General features: G+C 44.8%; 1 protein-coding gene across 4 annotated transcripts in view; it reads right to left on the reverse strand.

Moving 5' to 3' along the window:
• Zfat (zinc finger and AT-hook domain containing) overlaps positions 1-22796 on the reverse strand; it is a 156531-nt gene that overhangs the window by 64204 nt on the left and 69531 nt on the right. For all 4 annotated transcript variants that reach the window (XM_090339445.1, XM_090339446.1, XM_090339447.1 and 1 more), the window contains exons 9-11: positions 21774-21923; positions 19134-19307; positions 2925-3013 (exon numbers count right to left, since the gene is read on the reverse strand). In XM_090339445.1, coding sequence (XP_090195571.1) covers positions 2925-3013; positions 19134-19307; positions 21774-21923 — 413 coding nt within the window. The remainder of the gene's footprint in view (positions 1-2924; positions 3014-19133; positions 19308-21773; positions 21924-22796) is intronic.

A 22796-nucleotide genomic window follows, 5' to 3' on the forward strand; every position in this document is an offset into this window, starting at 1 on the left:
CCTCTAGGGTGGAGGGTGGTGAGATCGGGGAACCTGGACATGGGGCTCATGGCACAATGCCAGCACCACAAGACAAACAGTGCATACTTTGTGATAAAGACAATCACCAGAAACATTATGCAGCTATTTCCACACTAACATGTAAGCAACAGCAGCAATGTTAGGGTCGGAGTGTTTCCCAAGTGAGCAAAAAAATTTCACTGCTTTATAGCTGCACCATACACAATGCTAAACAAAATTCATCATCTATATTAAAGAAATGTGACTTAATAGCTATTAAGAAGACAAAGACACTCCAGGATATAGAAACAAAAGCCATATAATGAATGATTGTTGTCCTTAATGTACTATGTTGTCTCTCATCTCCTTTGCTGTCCCTTGGTTATCTCATATTGGTATAGTATCTCACTTTGTTATCTGATATATTGAATTTATTTGTATTTGGATATTTGAAATTTGATAGGGAAGGGGGGAAAACCAAGACGGGTAGGGGGTGGGGGGGGAGGGAAATGGGTACCAAGACATGTGAAAGGGTATCAATGTATGTGAATTAATGCACCTTCTATCTGGCAAATATCATGTAACCCTTTTACTAATTACAATAAAAAATTTTTTAAAAATTTTAAAAAAAATAAAAATTGTAGCAAGTACATTGTGAAAATGACAATCTTGCCAAGGGCTATCTACAAGTTCAACGCAATACCCATCAATATCCCAATTTCATTCTTTAAAGAAATAGAAGAGGCAATCCAAAATTTCATATGGAATAATAAAAGACCCCGGATAGCAAAAACACTTCTTAGCAGAAAGAACAGCACTGGAGGAATTTCAATTCCAAACTTTAGACTCTATTACAGAGCTATAATTATCAAAACAGCTTGGTACTGGCACAGGAACAGGCCTGAAGACCAATGGAATAGAACTGAGGACCCAGATATTAAACCACAGACCTATGGCCACCTAATCTTTGATAAGGGAGCCAAGAAAATAGAATGGAAGAAAGACAGCCTCTTCGACAAGTTGTGCTGGCAGAACTGGTTAAGCACCTGCAGAAAACTAAAGTTGGATCCTTCTTTGTCACCTTGCACTAGAATTAACTTCGAATGGATCAAAGACCTGGAGGTAAAAGCTGACACACTGAAAACTTTACAGGAAGGAATACGAGATACACTAGGCCTCCTTGGCACAGGTCGAAACTTTCTTAGTAAGGACCAAGAATCACAACAAATCAGAGAAAGGCTGGATAAGTGGGACTGCATTAAACTGCAGAGCTTTTGTATGGCAAAGGACATAGCTAGTAAACTAATCAGGAAGCCTACAGAGTGGGAGAAGATCTTCACCAACCAAACAACGGACAAAGGCCTCATATCTAAAATATATCAACAACTCAAAAAATTGAATCACTCCAAAACTAACCTCCAAAGTAACAACCATCCCATTAAAAAATGGGCCAAAGACTTAAAGAGAGTCTTCTCTGAAGAAGAAACAAAAATGGCCTATAGACACATGAAGAAATGCTCAACATCTCTGGTCATAAAAGAAATGCAAATCAAAACAACTCTAAGATTCCACCTCACTCCAGTGAGAATGGCCAGGATCAGGAAAACTAACAACAACAGATGCTGGAGGGGATGTGGCCAGGAGGGATCACTACTACACTGTTGGTGGGAGTGCAAACTCGTTCAACCACTATGGAAAGCAGTGTGGCAGTGCCTCAAAAGGCTAAACATAGAGCTCCCCTATGACCCAGCAATTCCACTACTTGGCATTTACCCAACCATCCAGAAACAAGGACATACTAAATCCACTAGCACAACCATGTTCATTGCAGCACTATTCACCATAGCAAAGATATGGAACCAACCTAGATGTCCCTCAGTTGATGAGTGGATCAACAAGTTGTGGTATTTGTACACAATGGAATTCTATGCTGCTGTCAGAAAGAATGACATCGCCCCATTTGTTAGGAAATGGAAAGACTTAGAAAAAAATCACATTAAGTGAAGTAAGCCAGACTCAAAGGAACTTAGGCTCAATGGTTTCCCTCATTCATCATACTCAGTAGAAACCTTGGGCTCTACTAGCAGAGATCTGCAATAGAGCAAAATCTTGATACATAAGGACATATAATGTGAAGCTAATTGAAAGGACCTCCAGGATATTGAAACAAAAGCCATATAATGAATGATTGTTGTCCTTAATGTACTATGTTGTCTCTCATCTCCTTTGCTGTCCCTTGGTTATCTCATACTGGTATAGTATCTCACTTTGTTATCTGATATATTGAATTTATTTGTATTTGGATATTTGAAATTTGATAGGGAAGGGGGGAAAACCAAGACGGGAGGGGGGTGTGGGGGGGGGGAGGGAAATGGGTACCAAGACATGTGAAAGGGTATCAATGTATGTGAATTAATGCACCTTCTATCTGGCAAATATCATGTAACTCTTTTACTAATTACAATAAAAAAATTGTAGCAAAAAAAAAAAAAAAAAAAAGAAGACACAGACAGCCTCCACCTCCTGCACTGCCACGTGCCAGGCACTGGGCCATTCACACATGAAAACTATTTCCTGCCCTCACAACACATGGCAAGTAGGCTTTGCCAACACCTCTTCTACCAGGAGATTGGCTTGCAGTAACCTAAAGGCACAAGTGTATGCCCAAAGCCTGCAGTCTTTCCTTCATCATTCTGCATTCTGTGAGTAAAAACATGCCTTGTCTTCTGTCTGTGTCTTCTTCCACACTGTTTGTGGACTTGGTTTCCAAAGTAGAGAGAAAAGATGTGCTTCTAGAGAGAGGGGTGGGGGGCGCACGCACACCCCGAGGCTGCATGTATGCCAGCAATGAGCCTGAAAGTGAAGGCATCACCCACAGGTGCCACACTGTTAGCGGGCGCCGCCTCCTCCTCCCAGGGGCCTACCTTGAAGGAGGCGTGCTGCTCCATGTGTCGAAGCAGCTGTGGCTTCTGGGCCGCCGTGTAGTCACACACCGTGCACTTGAACTGCTTCCCTGGAAAGAAGCGAAGGACAAGGTAAGCATCTCTAAGCTGGCAGCTCTTGGATACGAATGAGGCTGGGCATAAAGCCATAGACACACAGGTGTCCCCCACCATGTATGAGACAGGATCCTAGATGGGACCAAGAAGGGAATGCACAGACACAAGCAGCATGCTTAGTCTTCAACACCAAGTGAGACAGAGCCCAGCACTTCCCATTACAGTGGGAAGAGAGCAGCCGCTTCATGATGCCTGGAGAGGTCTCTAGGCCTCACGAGTAGCCAGCCACATTGGAGCAGAATCCTAGAATCGTAGAATGACAGAGAAAAGGGTATCAGAAAGAGGCCTGCACAGTGAGAGAGCTCAGCAGATGGGTGGTAGAAGCAGGACCGTGGAATTGCTGACTTCCTTCCACACTCCAGGAAACCAGATCTGTTTCGTAGAACTCCTGGAGCTGGTGGGAGCATGTGCAGCACTTTAGAAGGAATGCTAGGAAGAAGGTTACAGAAGAAATCGAGCAGTGCTCTCATAGAAAGATAAATGCTTCAGTGGTGTTCACATATTCAACACAGGGTGAGCGGGTTCCCTGGTAATGGATATACAGAGCACACTCGACCGTACATTCCTGATCAGCGTCACTAACCTCCATGTTCAGTAACATCAGCATGTGCAACAGAAATGCAGCCTGTGTGCCACAGCAGCAAATGGTTTTCCTTGCAGCTTCGAACGTAGTCCTGCATGGAAACTTTCTAGGGATGCCTCTCCTCTCAGACTACCTGCAACCTCCATACCCCTGTGACACACTCCCAAATCAAACCGGCTAAAGGCAGAAGGTAGGCACAAAACACATTCACACCACAGTTATCAGTGGACTCATGAGACCCGGCCAGTGGAAGATCCCATTCCCGACTGGATGACTCTGCTACACGCAATTCTGCTGGCTGCCCAACCCGGAAAAACTTCAGCACTGGACTCAAGATAACTCTGCCTCTGGACCTTTAACCATTGACTGCTTATCCGGATGGCAACTGTTCTGTCAACCATCTTCATACACTGATGTTCAGCTGTGCTCTAGCTCCCATGCCTGTCCTTCTCATCCTTGCACATAACTGTCCTGTACCAGTTTCTACAAACACCTACTGTTAAATGTGCACCTTCTCACTGAACCTGAGACTTGATTATCTATCAGATGGACTGGCCATTAAATTAACTGTCCCAAGCTGGACCTGTCATCTCCCGGACCAGTGGGCTCCACTACCAGCCCTCCTAACGTTATCACCAATCTGACTTCCCCAACTTGCATACCTTCCTTCTGAACTTACCTTTCCCTCACCTCATGCTTTCAGCTCCTGATTTCATCTCCCCTTTCACATGTCTATATATTTCTATTTAACTCCTATGCACCCATCTAAATACTCTTTATTTCTTTCTAAGACAACTACGAAAGCCTCTAAACTGATTTGATTTTTTGCCTTCATGATTTCCCATCCATCCACACTTATCTACCCATCTATCCACTTACCCATCCATGCACCCACCATTCAACCATCCATGCATATTTCTTTCCCACAAGATTGAAGATCTAAGTACAGATGTCCCTCTAGAAACAGAACTAACCTCCTCTGACTCTTGTGGGCCTCTCTGAAAGTGGGCTCGATCACCTCGCATTTGCAAGATACTTTCAGTGACTCCCTCGTTTTTACCACGTCTGTATTCATTGCTTGGCAGCTTCTGGTCTTCTTCAATTTAACTCCAAGCTCAGATGGACCAACTCCCAGCCCAGAGGCCCGGGGCTGTCACCAGCGGCCCATGGACAAGAACCATGACTTGCTTGCTCATGGTGTCAACAACAGGATTGTGTACATGCATACACTAGCATTTCCCATATATTTTCTCACACTGAAATAGCAGGGGGGTGGGGGGAACCACAGGAAAGTCTCTTGATACAAGCAGTAAAATACCTAAATGGTTCTTGAGCTAGTACCAAGCTGTTTTGGTCACTATAGCTCTGTAATAGAGTCTAAAGTTTGGTATTGAAATTCTTCCTGCGCTGTTCTTTCTGCTAAGAAGTGTTTTTGCTATACAGGGTCTTTTATTATTCCATATGAAATTTTGAACTGCCTCTTCTATTTCTTTAAAGAATGACATTGAAATATTTCTGGGTATTGCATTGAATTTGTAGACAGCCCTTGGCAAGATTGCCATTTTCACAATGTTAATTCTACCAATCCAGGAGTATGGGTTTTCCCATTTCCTCAGTTCTGCTTTAATTTCCTTTTTCAGGGTTTTAAAGTTTTCATCAAAAAGATTCTTTTACATTCTTATTTAAGTTAATTTCTAGGTACTTTATTTTCTTTGAAGCTATTACAAAAGGAGTTGCTTTCCTGATTGTTGCCTCATTCCTCTCATTTTTGGCATAGAGGAAGGCAGTTGTTTTTTGAGGGTTAATTTTACACCCTGCTACCTTACCAAAGTTTGAATCAGCTCAAGCAGCTTGGGAGTGGAGTCTATAGGGTTCTTTAAATACAGATTCATGTCATCTGCAAAGAGGGAAAGTTTCACTTCCTCTTTCCCTATTTGGATCCTCTTTATGCTTGCTTCTTGCCTTATTGCTCTGGCTAGGAATTCTAATACTATGTTAAAGAGGAGTGGAGAGAGTGGGCATCCTTGTCGTTCCTGATTTTAGAGGGAATGGCTTTAGCTTTTCACCATTAAGTATAATGCAAGCTGTGGGTTTGTCATATACAGCCTTTATTATATTGAGGAATGTTTCATGGATTCCTAGTTTCTCCAGAGCTTTTAGCATAAAGAGGTGTTGGATCTTGTCAAATGCTTTTTCTGCATCTATTGAGACAATCCTGTGATTGTTGTCCTCACTCCTGTTGAAGTGTTGAATTATATTGATTGACTTGTGTATGTTGAACCAGCATTGCATCCCTGTGATGAATCTTGTTTGGTCAGAGTGTATAATTTTTTTTTGATGAGTTGCTGAAGATGGTTGGCCAGTATTTTGTTTCACTCATTATCCAACAGTTAGATCAAAGAAGAAAAGAGGAAATATTAAAGAGATGCAAGGAAATGAATAAATGGGCTCTGCCTCACTTTAGAGCAAGGGTCAACCTTGCATGGATATGCTACTTTCAGGGCTGCAAAGACAGGGGAAGAAGGCAGCTCCTACTGTAGAGCCCAGGTAATAAACACCACCTGTTTTCAGCCCCAATCAAAAAGGCCTGGAAGAACACCTGACAGACTCTTTTGCTGCCTCATTAAAGTGACAGAGTACAGACTTATGAGTAATCTTGAAGAGGCAATGCTTGCAGGGTATCAGGTAGAGGACAGGACAGCTCAGCATGTTCTCAGGTTATACTGACCACACAGGGCTGGAAGATGAACCTCAAACAGCTGTGTGAACTTGAATCACACAGCCGCTCATGAAAAAAAAAATTACAAAGGAAAAAAGCCATTCACTTCCCCACACCATACCAGACTAGTTCAGCCTATGCCTACTAATCTGTCAGGCACCGTAGCTGTGTCAGATCCTGATCCCAGCCTGCATTCAGACCTGGATACAGTGGCAGTGCCCAGATACATATGAGGAATGAGGAACACAGACCTGAGTCACAGACCAACCATGAAGCAAGAGGCAGAGCCCAGATTCAGACCTTCATCAGTCTCATCCCCAAACTCCCATTAGCCACATTCAAATTCTGTTCTAATGAAGCCAACCCAAAACAAAAGGATATAAACAGAGCTGGGGAATTATTTGTAAAATGATAATCAAGTTTGACTACAGTATCAACAAGTTTATAGAAACACCCTTTGTCCCTGACCCTCCTGGCCTCTGGGCCTCGTCTCCACCCAGGAAAACCACAGAGCTTGCTGTGGAGGCAGTCTGGGAGGGCATGGTGTTCTGTCCTCTCTGAGCTCAAGAGTATCTTCTCTCCGCACTCCTTAGATGCCCGCACCCACCCTACGCCCAGGCCTGGGTGCCTGCTATCCCAGTTTCCGGGTGCTTCCTCCGCCTGGAGCCCCAGTACTCTGCTTGCTCAGCTCAAGTCTTAATGAAATGTCATCTTCTCACTAAATCCTTCTACAATTGTGCTATTTAAATGATCCCCCACCCTGCTTTACTGATTTGCTTCTAGCACTCTGGAGCTTACACTATTTTTATACTGAAACTTATCATTGCAGAATCATATTTTCATGTTCGTATCCCAATTTTTAATATCTGAGATGCTTCCAGAGTTCCACTGCAACATAGCATATTTTATTGATTTACATCACCTGTCTTGCCCACTCAGAGTTTAGCCTCATACCCAACTTTGTTATCAGTGCTGTCCACCACTGTAGCTAAATTGTCTGAAAGCCAATGTGGTTCCCTGGTCCATCCCTACTGGTCTGTCGGGTCCCCTCACAGGCTGTGGGCACCATGAGGCTGGCAGTGTCCACTTTTCATCCCATGGCCTACATAGTCAGAAGTGAGGGCATCTGAGAATGAGGCTAGATGAAATTTAAGCCAAGTGCCCCAGGTAAAAAGTATGAGTGCAAAACAGCAAGATCTCAGAAAGCAGCGGACAAAGAGGGGCAGGACCAAACAATTCACTCAAGAGGGGACAGACCAAGATTTAATCCACAGAAAGAGGTTCCAAGTACAGCAAACACACAGAAAGCATTATGAGCCCATGTCGTCCATGCTTTGTGAACAAGAGTTTGTTTAATCCACTTAATACCTGTTGACCTTACAAATTACCAAATAAACACAAATTGTGTTATGGAAGGTATCTATTACTAAGCCTGTTTGGGAACATGGAGTATTAATAATGAAAGAGTTACAATGGGACTCTCCCATGTCTCTGGAATAATGTTTTGGAAAGCAGGCTAACAGCCAACACAAAACTACAGCCATCAAAACACAGTGGTCATCATGCTCCTGGAACTGTGTGAGAAGGAAGAACTCAAAACAAGGGAAAGTTTTCATGGAAGACAAGTCTCCTGTCATCTAAGTCAGAATGATAGAAGGAACAAATAAAATAATGAATTGTACAAAATAAAGGAATGAATCACCACCTTACACTCATATTACACAACCCCTAAACTGGACTGTGCAGCAGCAAGGAATAATTATTATTAATATCTAGGTAACAACAACAATCTTTATACTGTCATCACAGCTATATAATCATTCCATGAACACACATGAGGAAAGGTTTAAAAGAGTCATTCTCATATTAGTTGACAGAATGGAGGGCACCCTCATAAAATGGGGTTGGGCATTGTGGTTGTGATGTAATGCTGTATTTCTGACCACTGGTACCACATCTGGCAGACTAACCCAGCTCACTGTCTACTGCACAAAAGTCATAAGATCTGGTCCCACAGAACCATGACATGATACCCATGGTTCCTGAGCTCAAAAGTTCCTGCTCAGCTCACATTGGCTGCACCCTGGCTTGCGGGACTGCGTCAGGCCAGACATCTTGGCCCCTTCTTCATAAGGAAGAGAGTATAGGGTCCTGAAATGTGAGTCTTAGGGCTAGCTGGTTCTTGCCTTCTGAAGCAGGATTGAACTTTTCTAAGTCACTTTGAGCCAAGTTGTGCTTGTGAGGATAAGAAAATGTTGGGTCATGGAGATGCCCTGCATCTTCCAGCAAGGACATGCTCCTACTTCCTGTAAACCACGTTCTTGGGAGGAAAAGCTTACTGTAGGTACAATGGTTGGAGACAAGTTAAGAAATCCACATTCTTCATTCCTTATGGAATTCTTATATGACCTAGAGACCAAAATAACAAACACCTAGATGAATCTCACCAATGTAATATTAAAAATGAAAGTAATGGCTGGAAGCATGGCCTAGTCATAGAGTGCTTGCCTACCATGCACAAAGCCCTGGGTTCAACTCCTTAGTACCACATACACAGAAAAGGCCAGAAGAGGTGATGTGGCTGAAGTGGCAGAGTGCTAGCCTTGAGAAAGCTCAAGGACAGTGCCCAGACCCTGAGATCGAGGCCCAGGACTGGCAAAACAACAAACAAACAAGAAAAATAAAGGCAACCCCAAAGAATAGATATTATCTCAATCAACTTATATCAAGTGCACAGGCAGACAAACCTCAAACACAATTCTGGGAGTCTCCCGACAATGAGCTGCTCAAAACAGCATCACATTTCACTGAAGAGAAGTGTGAGGTGTCACTCAGTTCAAAGATGAAGTGTGAGGCCCACATGACAGTGTGTAGATTATGCAGGCTCTGCTGCGGGAGGAGAGAGAAAAGCCCCACTCAGCAGATGCACGGTGGTGCCAGGCTGCCTGCAGGATCCACTGCAGATAGCATGGCTCCTGTTGCAGCTACAGTATCTCACCACCATCTCCATTCCTCTCAAACATATGTGGCCCCTTCAAAGACACAGTGGGGTGCCATCAGAGATTCTGCTCATCCTTCAAAGGGGTGTTATCTTTACAGAATTAAGTATCCTTTCAGAAGGAATATGTTTCTTTGTCTAAAAAGAGCTCCTGAACTCATCCCAGGTATAATGAGATGACTGCCACAGCTGGCCTCTGACCTTCTGAGCCCAGCCTGAACCTGGCAATGGAATACTGGCTGAATTCAAGTGTCTCCAGATAGTCAGAGGAAGCTGATTCTGAGGTGAGATGATCCTGACCTTCCATCTATCTACCCTGTGCCTTCCCCAGGGAACCGCATAGCCTGGGCTGTGAGGCTGGGGTGGGGAGGGATTTGGAGGTAGGAAGAGGAAAGAAGAGAGGCCCAGCAAACCTGTGCTGCCCTTCCCATGGCTGCCTTCCGTGGGAGAAAAGGGGAGTCAGCAGAGCACCTGCCTTGTAGAGGCCCAGGTGGACATGGAAGCACCAGGGGACCTAAGTGCCCGGGACTCATCCCTGTGGACTGGGCCCTCATCTCCTACTTTCCACTCACCCGCAGGACCTAGGAGGCCCCCACCTGTGACAACCCTCACTGAGGAGGGCAACAGTTCTTTCCCTTACTCCCTATCACGCCAGGCAGGCTTGATGATTCCATCCCTGCAGCCGTGACTTTAAATAGAGCTCAATATAGAACTACAGGGGACGCAATGCGGAAGAATCTCTGCCATCACCTTCAGCTTCTGGCATTTGGATTCCATCAGATTAGAGGGAGATGATGCTGGAAAATTCCTCTAGATTTAAGGCAACTTGTTTTGAAATGTCTGCTAACTAAAGAAGTGCTGCCAAATCAAACTGTGTACATACCTCACATTTGAAGAGTCCTGAATACTCAGAGAAGGAATTTCTATAAATCTAAACTGTTATTTAGTAAAAATATCTATAAGCACAACAGTGAGAATGGCATCTGATGACTGTTTACCCAGGCATACTGGGAAAGGTGATATTTTGCATAAGTAAATTCTCAGCAGTTTGGGGGAAACTGACTTTATACTTTTTTTCTATCTTTTTTCAATAATGAATATTTTTTGCTGCAGTATGCCATCCTAGTGACAGACTATCTGGAAGAAGAGAAATGATCTTCCCTTGATTGTATGGACTAATGATTTCAAATATCCATCCTCACAATGTGTAGCTAAGAAATGTTGCAAACACAAGAACCCCAGCCTCTAGGGAACCAGTTCCTAAACCCTCGCATCAAGTGTGTGCCCACCAATCCTGGCTTCTCCCATCAGCCACAAAGATACCCCGGTCCCAATCTTTGATTCCTACATGCATTACTTTATGTAGAGAACGGAGGATTCTGTAGAAATGATCAGGTTGGTAAGGCTCTTGCTCTGGAAGATGGTCCTGGTGAGAGCAAAGCAAGGGCATCCGAAGACTGTCGATGAGGCAGGGTCAGAAGAGCTGGAAGGCGGGGAGCTGCTGGCTCTCTAGGAGAAAAAGAAGCTCCTGAGCCCAAGGATGGCAGCAGCCCCAAGATATAGAAGCCTCAAGTCTCCAGAGGGAATGAATGAAGCCCAGCTGACACCAGAATTGCAGCCTGCTGACCTCCACAGCTGTGTTGTGATAAACCTATGCTGTTCCAATGGTAATGGTAATTTGTTACTAAAGTCAAAGGAACAAACCCTTCTCCAGGCTTTCCAAGTAGGAAGTGTCCTATCCAGGACTGCTCACCCGAGCCCACACTTTATCTGCCCAGCCTAGCACAGAGGTTGCTTCTGTGTGGAGAGCGTCCTGTAGGAGGCTTCATAGGCATACTGCTGCAAGCATTTTGCAAAGATCCGAGGTTATTGTAATTTGTGCATTAGCAAATGAGAACCAAAATAGCTGCAGCAATAAAAATACAGTGCAAGAAGTCTCTGTACTTTAAATGCTGAACTTCACCTCATGGTTCTCTGTAATTAGTACGTCAGTTTTGATACAAGAAGAAATGGATCAGAAGGAAACAGAGTATCTGATAAAAGAACAGAGGCACCAGACTGGATTAAATGGACAGACACTGCATCCGGGAGACCCTTCACCTAGGAGAGGTTTAAGGAAGCAAAGATTTATTCCAAAGGTAAATATACTCCTCCGTCCAGGCTTCCCAGCCAGTAATCTTGCAAGGCTCAGTATACAGTGTGACTTGGTCTTGTGGTACAAAAAACCTAAAAGAGCTTCCTATGGACTCAGAACGCAGATTTATGGTACTCCTGGGTCCTCAAATCAGGAACCATGAAGACACACATAGGAATGGGCACGTCCACCCAGCTGGCCCACTCGCATCCCACCACTTAGCTTCCTCCCTTCTATGCCAAGGGATCATGTCACTGATGCAGGCTGCTGGCTCAGGTTCTAGGTTCTGTGTTTTTCTTAACCATGGTACAGGTGAGACTCCTTTACACCAGAATGATTTTGCTTTTAGAGACTAAAAAAGGGGAGCTAAATATAAAACAAAACAGACAACCAACAAAACCTTTACCGTCACATCTCACAGACTGCTTTAAGATGTGGTCATGAGATCTCTTAACTGAAGCAGGGCAGGCAGTCATTTCCTCCACTTGGCCCTAATTCCTATATACAACTCTCCACTTGTCTAATTATCACACATTACGAGAGCACTTGAAAGCTGGTGATTCCCCTTCAAAAACTTCCCCATAAAACTGCTACTGGAATTGAGTATAAGGAAGGTTGGACTGAGGGAAAGGGAGACTCAAAGGAATCAGTATGGAACTTCAAAGAGCTCGTTTTCTGATTAAAGAACCCTCGCTTGATTGTATATCATAAAAGCACTGTAAAATTCACACACACACACACACACACACACACACACACACACACACACACACACACACACCCCTTACAGCTTGGACACACAGCCTCAGGTGGGAACTACCACACCACACAACATGTCTAGGCCCCTCTTAAAATCTAACCAGGAAGTGTGTTACACTGATTTTCCCACTAATTCTGGCACCCTGCTGACATCCACACAGAATTTGATGTGGCCCTTTGTAGATCAATTCCTCTTGGTGCATACACAATTTGCTAAGCCCATTAAGTGAAACCTTCACCTCAAACAGCCCATCCTTGGTAGGACACAATAATGAGCTCCTTTGGGAAACAGGAATGCAATAAACATGGATATATCACTTTAAATAGGCCAATAAATCTGAAAAATTAGCTTTGCAAGCAGGTAAAGGAAAAGATAATTATTCAATAGCTTTTAATTTCATTAAGAGATCCCCAAGAAGATTCATTTAATAGCAAGTTCCTTAGCCAAATTTTAAAAATATCTAATTCATAGCATTTGATTTAACACCATTATCTGATATATGAAATGGAAGGAAATAATTGATACTTTTAAATACTACTCTACCCCCAACCACTTTATAAAAATACTTTAGGTTTTTTTCACTTATTTACTCCTAAATTTTTTTTTTTTACTGAGAACCTATTATACTCAAGATGTTATTTTAGGTGCCAAGGATACAAAACAAACATAGTCAAAAATGCCTGTTTGCTTTCACTGAGCACTGGTGGTTCATGCCTGCAATCCTAGCTACTCAGGAGGCTGAGATCTGAGGATTGTGGTTCAAAGCCGGCCCAGGTAGGAAAGTCCATGAGACTCTTACATCCAATTAATCACCAGAAAACCAGACATAAAGCTGTGGCTTAAAGTGATAGAGTGTTCTTCTTGGGCAAAAGAACTCAGGGACAGCACCTAGGCCCTAAGTTCAAGCCCCCAAATCAACACACACACACACACACACACACACACACACACACACACACACACACACCTGCTTGTAGAGCCAGTAGAAGGCAAAATGCTATATGTAGAAGGCAAAAATTATATCATACACAAGGAAATTACGTAGTATGCTGGAAAAAGACAAGTGTAAGGAGAGATGGAAGCACTATGACGGAGTAACTGCTCAAGAGTTCTCGCAGTAGTGGAAACCAAAAGCATGAAAAAAAGGAAACCAGTGGGAACTCCTGAGACAGGTAATACAAGGAACAAGGAAACCTAGGAAGGACCCACTCAAGAGTCTGTTTTTCAGTAATGATTTGAAAGCGTTCTTCATTGACATGTGGGGGAAAGGCACTGCACGCTGCGAGGCTGGGGCAAATACCTCAGATGGGCAAGCATCTCATCCCTGGCAGGGCTGAGACTGGAGGAGAGCCAAAGAGAAGGAGAGGTGGCTGCGCGGACCAGGCAGGCGGATCATGTCTTGGGCTCAAACATGATCACAGAGCCAAGAAGGGCTCTGGACCCAGGCAGGCGCTCCTAGCCTCTGTTTGAATATGAGCACTGACTGCTAGCCGAGTCCCAACAGGCAAGGACAGAAGTGAGACACAGCTGTGGGGGGCTGCTGAAAACAGGAGGAAACCACGGTCTCCATCTGTACAATGGGTGGAGAGGGCATTTCCTCTCCCAAAGGCAGCAGGCTGGCAAGGACATGAATGTCCTTACTGCATCCATTCTGACATTTGAAACCAGAATGGGTCTCAAGTATCTGCATGACCTGCAACGACGTCCGGCAGCCCAGGGGGTCCACACCACACAGGTGAGAAGCTGGTCTGAATGCTCGTGCCATCGCTTAAGTTACATGAAGGTTGGTTGTGTGTGTGTGTGTGTGTGTGTGTGTGTGTGTGCGTGTGCACGCTCAGGTGGAGTTTGAGGAATAGTCACAAAATATTTTTCCCACTTCAGGGGCTAATTAGTGTATGTGGGGCCCTGGGCTCAATCCCCAGAACCACTGACAAACTTTAAACGTTTTAAATTATGCTTCACAAGTAAACGGTTACCATGTCCACAAAAATGAAGGTCAGACTGAGATCTGAGGATCACACTTCAAAGCCAGCCTGAGTACTATAGTCCATGAGACTCTTATCTCCAAATAATCACCAGAAAACCAGAAATGGCTAAAGTGGTAGAGGACTAGCCTTGAGCTAAAGAGCTCAGAGACAAGGCCCAGGCCTCATGACAGCAGCAGCAACAGCAGGGGGAGAAGAAGAAGAGAAAGAAGGAAGAAGAGGAGGAGAAGGAGGAGGAAGACGGAAGAAGACAGAAGAAAGAAGAAGGACAAAGCAACAGGGCATCAGTGTGACAGTGGTGACATACATTCACCCTCAAGGGAGAACCCTGCTCCTGTGTTTGCCTATGAAACAACCATGTATTGAAGGGATAGCTGAGTGGTGACAGGTCATTAGCCACATGCAAAAGAATGGCCTGCCATGGCCCAAAGGGTTCAGCCAGAAGTAGAGAAACTCCCACAGTCCTCAGAAAAGATGACAGAATGTCAACACATAGGGCCATGTCTACAGCCAGATTACACTATCCCCAGAGGACCAGCAGAGTGGGTACCACAGCTGGGGAAACAGTGCAGGAGATGGTGCTGGGAAATCTCCAATGTATCTCAAGGGATCAGCAGTGACCTCAGACACTGAGGAAAGGTAAGCCCAAAAGGAAACACATTTTCATAAAAATCACCAAATTATTCCCTTATTTTTCTTTTATGTACAAGTAAGACAGACATGACAAAATAATCCTATGTTAAATTTTTGGAAAGAAAAAAACGAACAGAGGCAGAAGATGACTGGCTTAGACTGGGAAAGGATGCTGGGAAGTGCCAAGAATTGAGTGGATTCTGGAATGCTGGAGAGAGCACGCATGGGACTTGCTAATGGACGATGAGAGCAGATGGGTGAGACTGACCCAGACATGTGCCTGAGTGTAGACAAGGCACCACCATTACTGCGCCGGGAGGGGTGCAGTAAGGGTCAGGAGTCTGGCCCGTGACAAGTCTGGCTGGCAGCTGAGAGGAAGAGTAACTTTTACATGCATCCAGTAGGAAAGATGGAGCAGAAACTATGTGGCACCAATACCTAAAATGGTCATTATGTCATGATAAAGTCTGGCTACCCTAGGCCCTAGGAGACCAGGTGTAGAGAAAAAGGCCAGGAGCTCATGATAAACATGCAAAGCTTGAGGGTTCCTCTAAACAGCCCAGGCAGATGGGCAGTGGACAGTTGTGGCCACAGAGCTGGGGCTTGGAAGAAAACACGACTGGGAATTCCGATTTGCAAGCCCTCCACATTATGGTACTCAAGAGCCACGGGAGAAGAGAATGCCACCGGGGCGTGCACATCGAGAGAAGAGTGGTGTCCCTGGAAACCGGAGGGGCAGCTAGGAGAGCGGGAGCAAACAGCAACACCTGGGTACTTCTGCTTCATAGGGTGGTCTCAGAAATCATTCAGAAAGGGGTGCAGCTGTCCTCACTCAATTGATGAGAAAACTGAGGCTCAGAGAAGTAATCTTCCCAGAGTCACCCAGCCAGGAAAGGGCATACAAGATTCAAGACAGGCCTCTCCAGCGCTATAAAGGAATCATGAGTCTCTGCAGGCATGACAAAGAGACTCAGGGGTCAAAGAGACTCAGAAAGGCTTCAAAGCAATGTTTGCCACTCACTGCAAAGTGCCCTCAGGTGAGAGGCTGAGCCCTCCATCAAGGCGACCAAGCGATCAATGCAGGCGCAGGGCCCAGAGAGCACAGAGCTCATTACCAACATGGCAGAGGGTACTGGAAACCACACCACAGATGGAGGTAAAATGCTATTCTTCACCTGACTGGACGATTTTGAGTTTATCCAAAGAAATAACACTTAAATGAAAAATGAAGAAGTATCACTGAAAAAGAAAACAAAATAAAATATTGTATGTACAATAATAAAATTCTCAATATTAAAATGATACCTTCTTTAAAAAAAAAAAACAATGCATTAAAGCAAAAATCACTGAGGCAAAGCAAAATCTCAGAGGAGAGTTGACATCGTGGGAACTCCCGCCACCTCATAATCCGATTGAAAGGGCTGATTTCTCCATTAATATGCAGAGGCAGTAGACAATGGTGTGGAAATGAAGATTCTCACCACACAGCACACACCAAAGGAGTCTCGAGAATATGAAATTTCATAGCTGTTATGAAACCAGAAATAAAACTTCAAAGAAAGTAAAGGAATTTTCCTAAGATGAGGAAGGTTTCTTCTGTCACAAAGGGAAGAACACAAAGGAAAATAAAGAAATATTTAAAGGAGTAAAGTGATTCAACTTCTGTGTATAAAAGTGTGCTCTAAGCCGGGTACAGTGGCTCACCCCTGTAATCCTAGCTACGAAGGAAGCTGAGTATTAGCCTCCTTGCCCTTGCGTCCCCCACAGCACTAAGACTGAAATGTTAAACTTCTCTCTCCTGTGCTGCACAATATGAGAATGTCAGAAAAATAAAACAAAGAGACCCAGCACCAATTTCCATCATTCTGTTAAAGACATCATGGAGTTTGAGGCCCTTTCCTTGGTTCAAAGCCACACCGCTTCGGTCAGCAGCACAGCACTCCCTTCACTACTGAAGAACTCAAAGGAACCGTGCCCGAGTGACAGGACACGCGAGCGTGTCATTTGGACAGCACGCCTCATACAAGTCTTTCTCTCGACATGTGACGCCAGTCTTCCAGGTCCGTCTGAGTGCACAGCCTCCCGGGAGCTCAGCCCAGATCCAGAGGCCGACCCGAGCCTCAGCACCATGCCCCGTCCCTGTGAAGACCCAAGATCCAAGCACCCTCCAGACCGCTGAGTGTCGAGGACAGCGGGGCTTCGCAACTGATGACTGCAAGGTTCAGTGTGGCTTCTGGAGGTGCAGAATTCATAAACAGCCACATGACTTACTTTAATGCTTTCATTCCTCACATAGGACCGCGTTATTGTCATTGGACACTGAATTTTAACAGGTAAGACTGTAGTTCTTTTGTAGCCTCCAGCAAACCCTTAAATCCACAATTCTGATGAATCTCAGCCAAGCATCCAGCCTTTCCAGAGCTCATCAGGCTCACCAAATTCTTGCCAAGGATCTGACCAGCTCACACACAAGATGATTCCCAGAACATGCAATAATAAAGGGGAGGAATAATGGTCATAACCCACCCCCCACTAAGTTCTGCAAGTAAAAACTATAGAAGTGGAGCTGTGGCTCTAGGGGTAGGATGGTAGCCTTAAGATGAAGAGCTCAGGGACAGCGCCCAGGCCCAGAGTTCAAATCCCACAACCCACCCCCCAAAAAAAACAAACCACAAAACAAGAAGAAAAAAAAAAAACAGAGCTCAGGGACAGTGCCCTGGATGTGAGTTCAAGTCTTGACACTACAGCAACAAAAAATTTTAATGGCATTCACAGGGAAGTGGATGAATCTAGAGTGAATCATTCTGAATGAGACAAGTCAAGACCAAAGGAACAAAAGGCGCATGGTATCCTTAATATGTGGCTATTAGATCCAAACAGTACAAGAGCGAGGACTCAATATTTGCATACCCAATGCTATGGACAAGATACTGGAAAGATAAACATAACTACATAGACATAAAAATTTATGACTCTTGGGGCCAGGAGTTTGGCCTAGTGGTAGAATGCACGAAGACCCAGGTTTGATTCCTTGGTACCACATACATAGAAAAAAAGCTGGAAGTGGTGCTGAGGCTCAAGTGGTAGAGCTCTAGCCTTGAGACAGTGCTCAGGCCCTGAGCGCAAGTCCAGGACTGGCAAAAAAAAAAAAAATATGACTCTATAGACAATGTTTTATTTCATAGATCAATATGTATCTATGACATATAAATCCTCAGCCTAATTTTAATTATGTTCTAAAATCTAAATGCCAGTGATTGTATATAGAGATTCCCTTCTTGAATACTTGTTTAACACATCATTTGAAATATGATGTAAAAATCAATGCCAATAAATTCTTTAAATAAAAAAACTAATGCACAAATTACTAAATATAATCATATTAAAATAACAGTACATCTGTCAATAAAGTTGTTTTAGTTTCATTACAGTGTTCACAAGTCCCTCACACGACTGGGGCTTCCAAGTAAAACCCAAAATTGCTTTAAGTTTTGTATGGTTATGCTGCATATCTTTCTGGAAGAGACCTTTCCCTGCTATAGAGTTCACAGCAGGGGGCTTTCTAGCTCTGTGCCTGCCATTCACAAGGACTTAGCCCCTCATTCTCAAGTCTTCTCGGTTTGCTGCCATCTTAACACTCATCTTCAGATGCTGCCTGCCTAGCTGGTCTCCATTCTAGATCAAAACCTCTCAAGTGGAATAACTGCTGCTTTCTGACCTACTGTCCCCATAATTGACCTCAGGCCATCACATACAAGAATCCAATCATCATTTCTCAAGGAATATGAAATTAGAACTATACCACATCAGGTCAAAACTACATACACATTGTATTTCAGGCTAAGCCCTGTTTTGGAACTCTGAGGTGACTTGGGTGATAAGAGCATCTACTGCAAAATTCAAACTAGGTGTTACCAAGGGCATCTTTAAGATCTTCAGATTGCAGGTGGGATGGAGGGTGGAAGAAGACAGAAACTTCCAGAACTGAAAATCAAGGCCTCCTAAGGACGCCTCCCTCCCTGCAGCAGTCTCCCTCTCCATGCCCCCTACTTGACTCTTGTACACCCAAAGACAATTTATGCAGTAGCTGCTGGAGTCAGGGCCAGCTGTGCCTAGGACAGTTTGGAGGAGGCAGGCCAGGACATGGCCACCCTGTCACAATACCCCTCCTGACAGAGGGGACTCTCTTCCTGCTGTCCCTGGAAGGCCAGCTGCCAATGCACACACGAGTTCCCAGCAGATCCCTGGGGCAAGTGACTCACCGTCAGCTGTATGAAGGAGCTTGTGACTCTTCAAGGTGCCCTTAGATTTGAACTTCTTGCCACACATGTCACACAGATGGGTCTTCTCGGTGCTGTGACGATTCATGTGAGCCTTTAGGTTGCTCTTGCTGCGAGTTGCATATTCACACAAAGAACACTTAAAAGGCTTCACACCTACCAGGGGAACAAAGACATATAGATCTGTATGTATAATTGCATACACACGTCTGAAAGGAGTAAGGAACACTTCAGGCCTACACAAAACATAGGAGAGCGGGGCACAAGCCCCTTCCTCCCCATGCCAGACTCCTCTAACCCTTCTCCACCGCAGGACCACCAGTGACCTCCCCCTGCAGCTATGACCTTCCCACACAGACGCTCCCAGTGGCCCAGCCATCTTCCCCAGTCCTGGAATTCTCTACTGCTAGAATGCTCGTGTGTGTCACAGTGGCTTGTTCACCTCCATCCCACCCTGGGAATTCCTTGAGAGCACAGACCCCAGGAAATTTGCAAAGCAGACAGTTACTAAAGTCAGTTGAACTGATTAACATAAATGATATTAACGCCTCCAAGAACCTTTGCAAAAAACAGTGGGATCAGGCATTTAGGACCAAATGCAAAATATTTTATTTTATAAAACACTATTGTGCCTTGGCTGCAGTAGGGGAGTCAATGGCTCCACTGTAATGAGGTACCTCGGCACGGAACTAATGCTTTCTTCAACAAATATCCACGTGCCTTCACTGCACAGCAATGCCCTAAGGCACTGTCTACTCTAAGTTCTCATTTGCATCTACCTGTCAAGAGCTAGTGTTTAAAACACCGTAGTGAGTCAGTCCCAACTCTATGATTCGACCAAATGAGACCCTGAGCAAAGCTACAGGTCCTCTGAGCAGCAAACGCCACATGCATGAATAAACATTTACATTTGTAAATGCAATAGTATCAACCATGTAATCAGCCCTACTATGTGCTAAGCCTTCCACTGAGGGTTTCTACAAATTAGCTCGCTGATCACTGGAATAAATTCCCTTTTTATAGATAAGTACATTGAAGGTCAGAGGAATAGGCTACTTATTCTCATATATGCCACCAGCAGATCTGAACCATGCTCCCCTGCTCCAGCCTTGTGCTCTCTCATGTGAGTTAACCAATCATTGGATGCCTTACAACCATTCTCTACCCAGAGGCTTCTCCCACCTTTGTGCTGAGGAAACCATGACCAATAGCTAGGAAAGCCTTCAACTCCACGACAAGAAAAACTCATGTACCACCCTCACCTGTACCACCCTCAACCCCTTCACCCACATCTCAGTCCAGGAAGTGTGTCCTGCCCGAGATACAGCAGTGGAGACATGAGAAGCAAGGGCTTCAGAAGCAGGTGGCATGGGCCAGGTCCACTACCTGGTCAGCTGTATGACCACAGGCAATAATGAGCCTCATTACCCACACTGGAAAATGGGAATGAGCATCTCCTCTAAGGTTTAGACACCGTGGACAGGACACTGGGCACTCTGTCTGGCAGCTGGCGCAAACCCAGCCAGTGCTGCTGAGCCTCAGTGCTGTGTCTCGCTCACCTGCCTTCCCTCTGCTCTGAACTATTAGTCTCTCCCAGTTCATTTCCTCTCACAGGGCATCTGTACCTCCACCCAGAAAACACATTAGCCTTCCTTCCACTCTAGTCTGTTTCCCACCAGGAACACCCCAGGTTCCTAACTGGCAGGGGCCCAATGAAAACATTGGGAAGGGTTTTCCTTGGCTCTCCACGCCTCCTTCCTCTCTAGGAGACTCGTTGAGAGGAAAAAATCAAGTTGGTGGCAAGCTGTTCTACTGGAATCTTCATTTCCAACTACCCAGAGTTCTAGACAGTGGCTTTCTCATACTTCCCTTTCCAGGCAAGGAGCCCCAGAGCATGGCTCACATGCTTTCTCTGCAATGTCTCCCTTCCTCTCAACTCTTCCCCCTTCCAAAGCTTTTATCTACCGTAGGAAGGTAGGAATATTCCATCCACACTTCCCTCCTCATCTCTGTGTGATTGCGGGGGGGGGGGGGGGGGGGTGAGTGTGTGTACGCACACATGCATGTTCCCATCCTGGAGCCTAAGCATTGTCCCTGAGATTTTTTTACTTAAGGCTAGAGCTCTAGCACTTGAGTCACGCCTCTATTTTTTGGGTTTTTGGTGATAACATGGAGATCAGAGTCTCATGGATATTCCTTCCCAAGCTGGCTTTTGAGCTGCGCTCCTCACATCTCAGTCTCAGGAGTAGCTAAGATTGCAGGTGTGAACCACTCTAACACAGTAGTTCTCAATGCCTGCTGCGCACAAGGCGCCACATGGTGCAGCGCTGTTACCGCCCTGAGTGAGACGTGGTGCTCCTGTTCTCGGGGACCTGTTTAGTACTAAGAAAGGTGTAGTGATTTATCGCACTACAACTGCAGTCAGACATAGGAAGAGGTGCACCTTTCCCCTCCCAGCAAGTGTCATGAGTCGGACAGTGATTTCAATCCCTGCTCTGCTGAGTGGCAGACCCAGCTCTAGGTGCTGAAGATCTGACAAGAGAGACAAGAAGACATGGCTCTCAACATGAAGCCCACAGCACACACGTGAAGTCATGCTTGCTGCAGAAGGACCGTACTCACCTTCGTGCGCCCAGATGTGACGCTGAAGGTCTGACCCGTTCTTCATGAAGTAGAAATCACAATACGGGCACTTCATGGCTCTCTTTCCGATCAGCCCTTTCAGCTGGACCCTCCTCCCGAGCACCTCGGAAATGGTGCTCATGGAAACCTCTGCAAGAAGAGGAGAGTAGGAATCAGAGGAGAAAATGTCCCAGTTCTGTTAGATAGTTAGGGTGTGACTCAGGTGTCACAGGACAGCAATCCTGCCTGAAAGATAAACTAGAACCTGACAAGCTTTAAGGCTAATTAGCTATGGCAAAGCAGTAGTCAGTTAGTATATGAAACTCTATAGGAAAAGCAGCTCATTTCTCCAGAAATCAGTGCCTTAGAAACTAGGTAGCACAGCTGACAGGGGCGAGAAGGGGGGAGGGGGAGATTACAGAACACAAGAAATTTAAGTGACATAATCACTACACAAAAATTCTATATCTCAATTTGAAAAAAAAAAAAAAAACTAGCTGGACACTGGTGGCTCACATCTATAACCCAAGCTACTGAAGAGGCTGAGATCTGAGGATCACAGTTCAAAGCCAGTCTTGGTAGGAAAGTCCATGACACTCTATCTCCAATTAATTGCCAAAAAGCTAGAACTGAAGCTGTGGCTCAAGTGGTAAAGTGTTTGCCCTGAGTAATAAAATTCAAAGGCAGCACCCAGTTCCTGAGATCAAGTTCCAGGACCTGCACGAAGGAAAAACTGTAATCCAATCTTGGATTAAACTGGGAAATTGTAAATAGACAAACAGTAGGTGGTGATGGGAGCCACTGTTAATTCTGTGTTAGTACTGGTGACATAGTGGTAATGCTGAGAAAACCCACATTCATGCAAGATGTTTGTTTCTGTGGCTGCTATTTTGCAGGATGATGCTATGTTGGGAGCCAGAGTGGAATCAAACTGTACCTTGATTTGCATCAGACAATGGCTTTATTGTCTTATTGTTTTCTGGCCTTATTCTGTTTAAATGACCTGAGATTTACCATATGAAT

The sequence above is a fragment of the Megascapheus bottae genome, chromosome 9, assembly GCF_031878675.1.
Source record: "Megascapheus bottae isolate mThoBot1 chromosome 9, mThoBot2.hap1, whole genome shotgun sequence".
NCBI classification, from domain to species: Eukaryota; Metazoa; Chordata; class Mammalia; order Rodentia; family Geomyidae; genus Megascapheus; species Megascapheus bottae.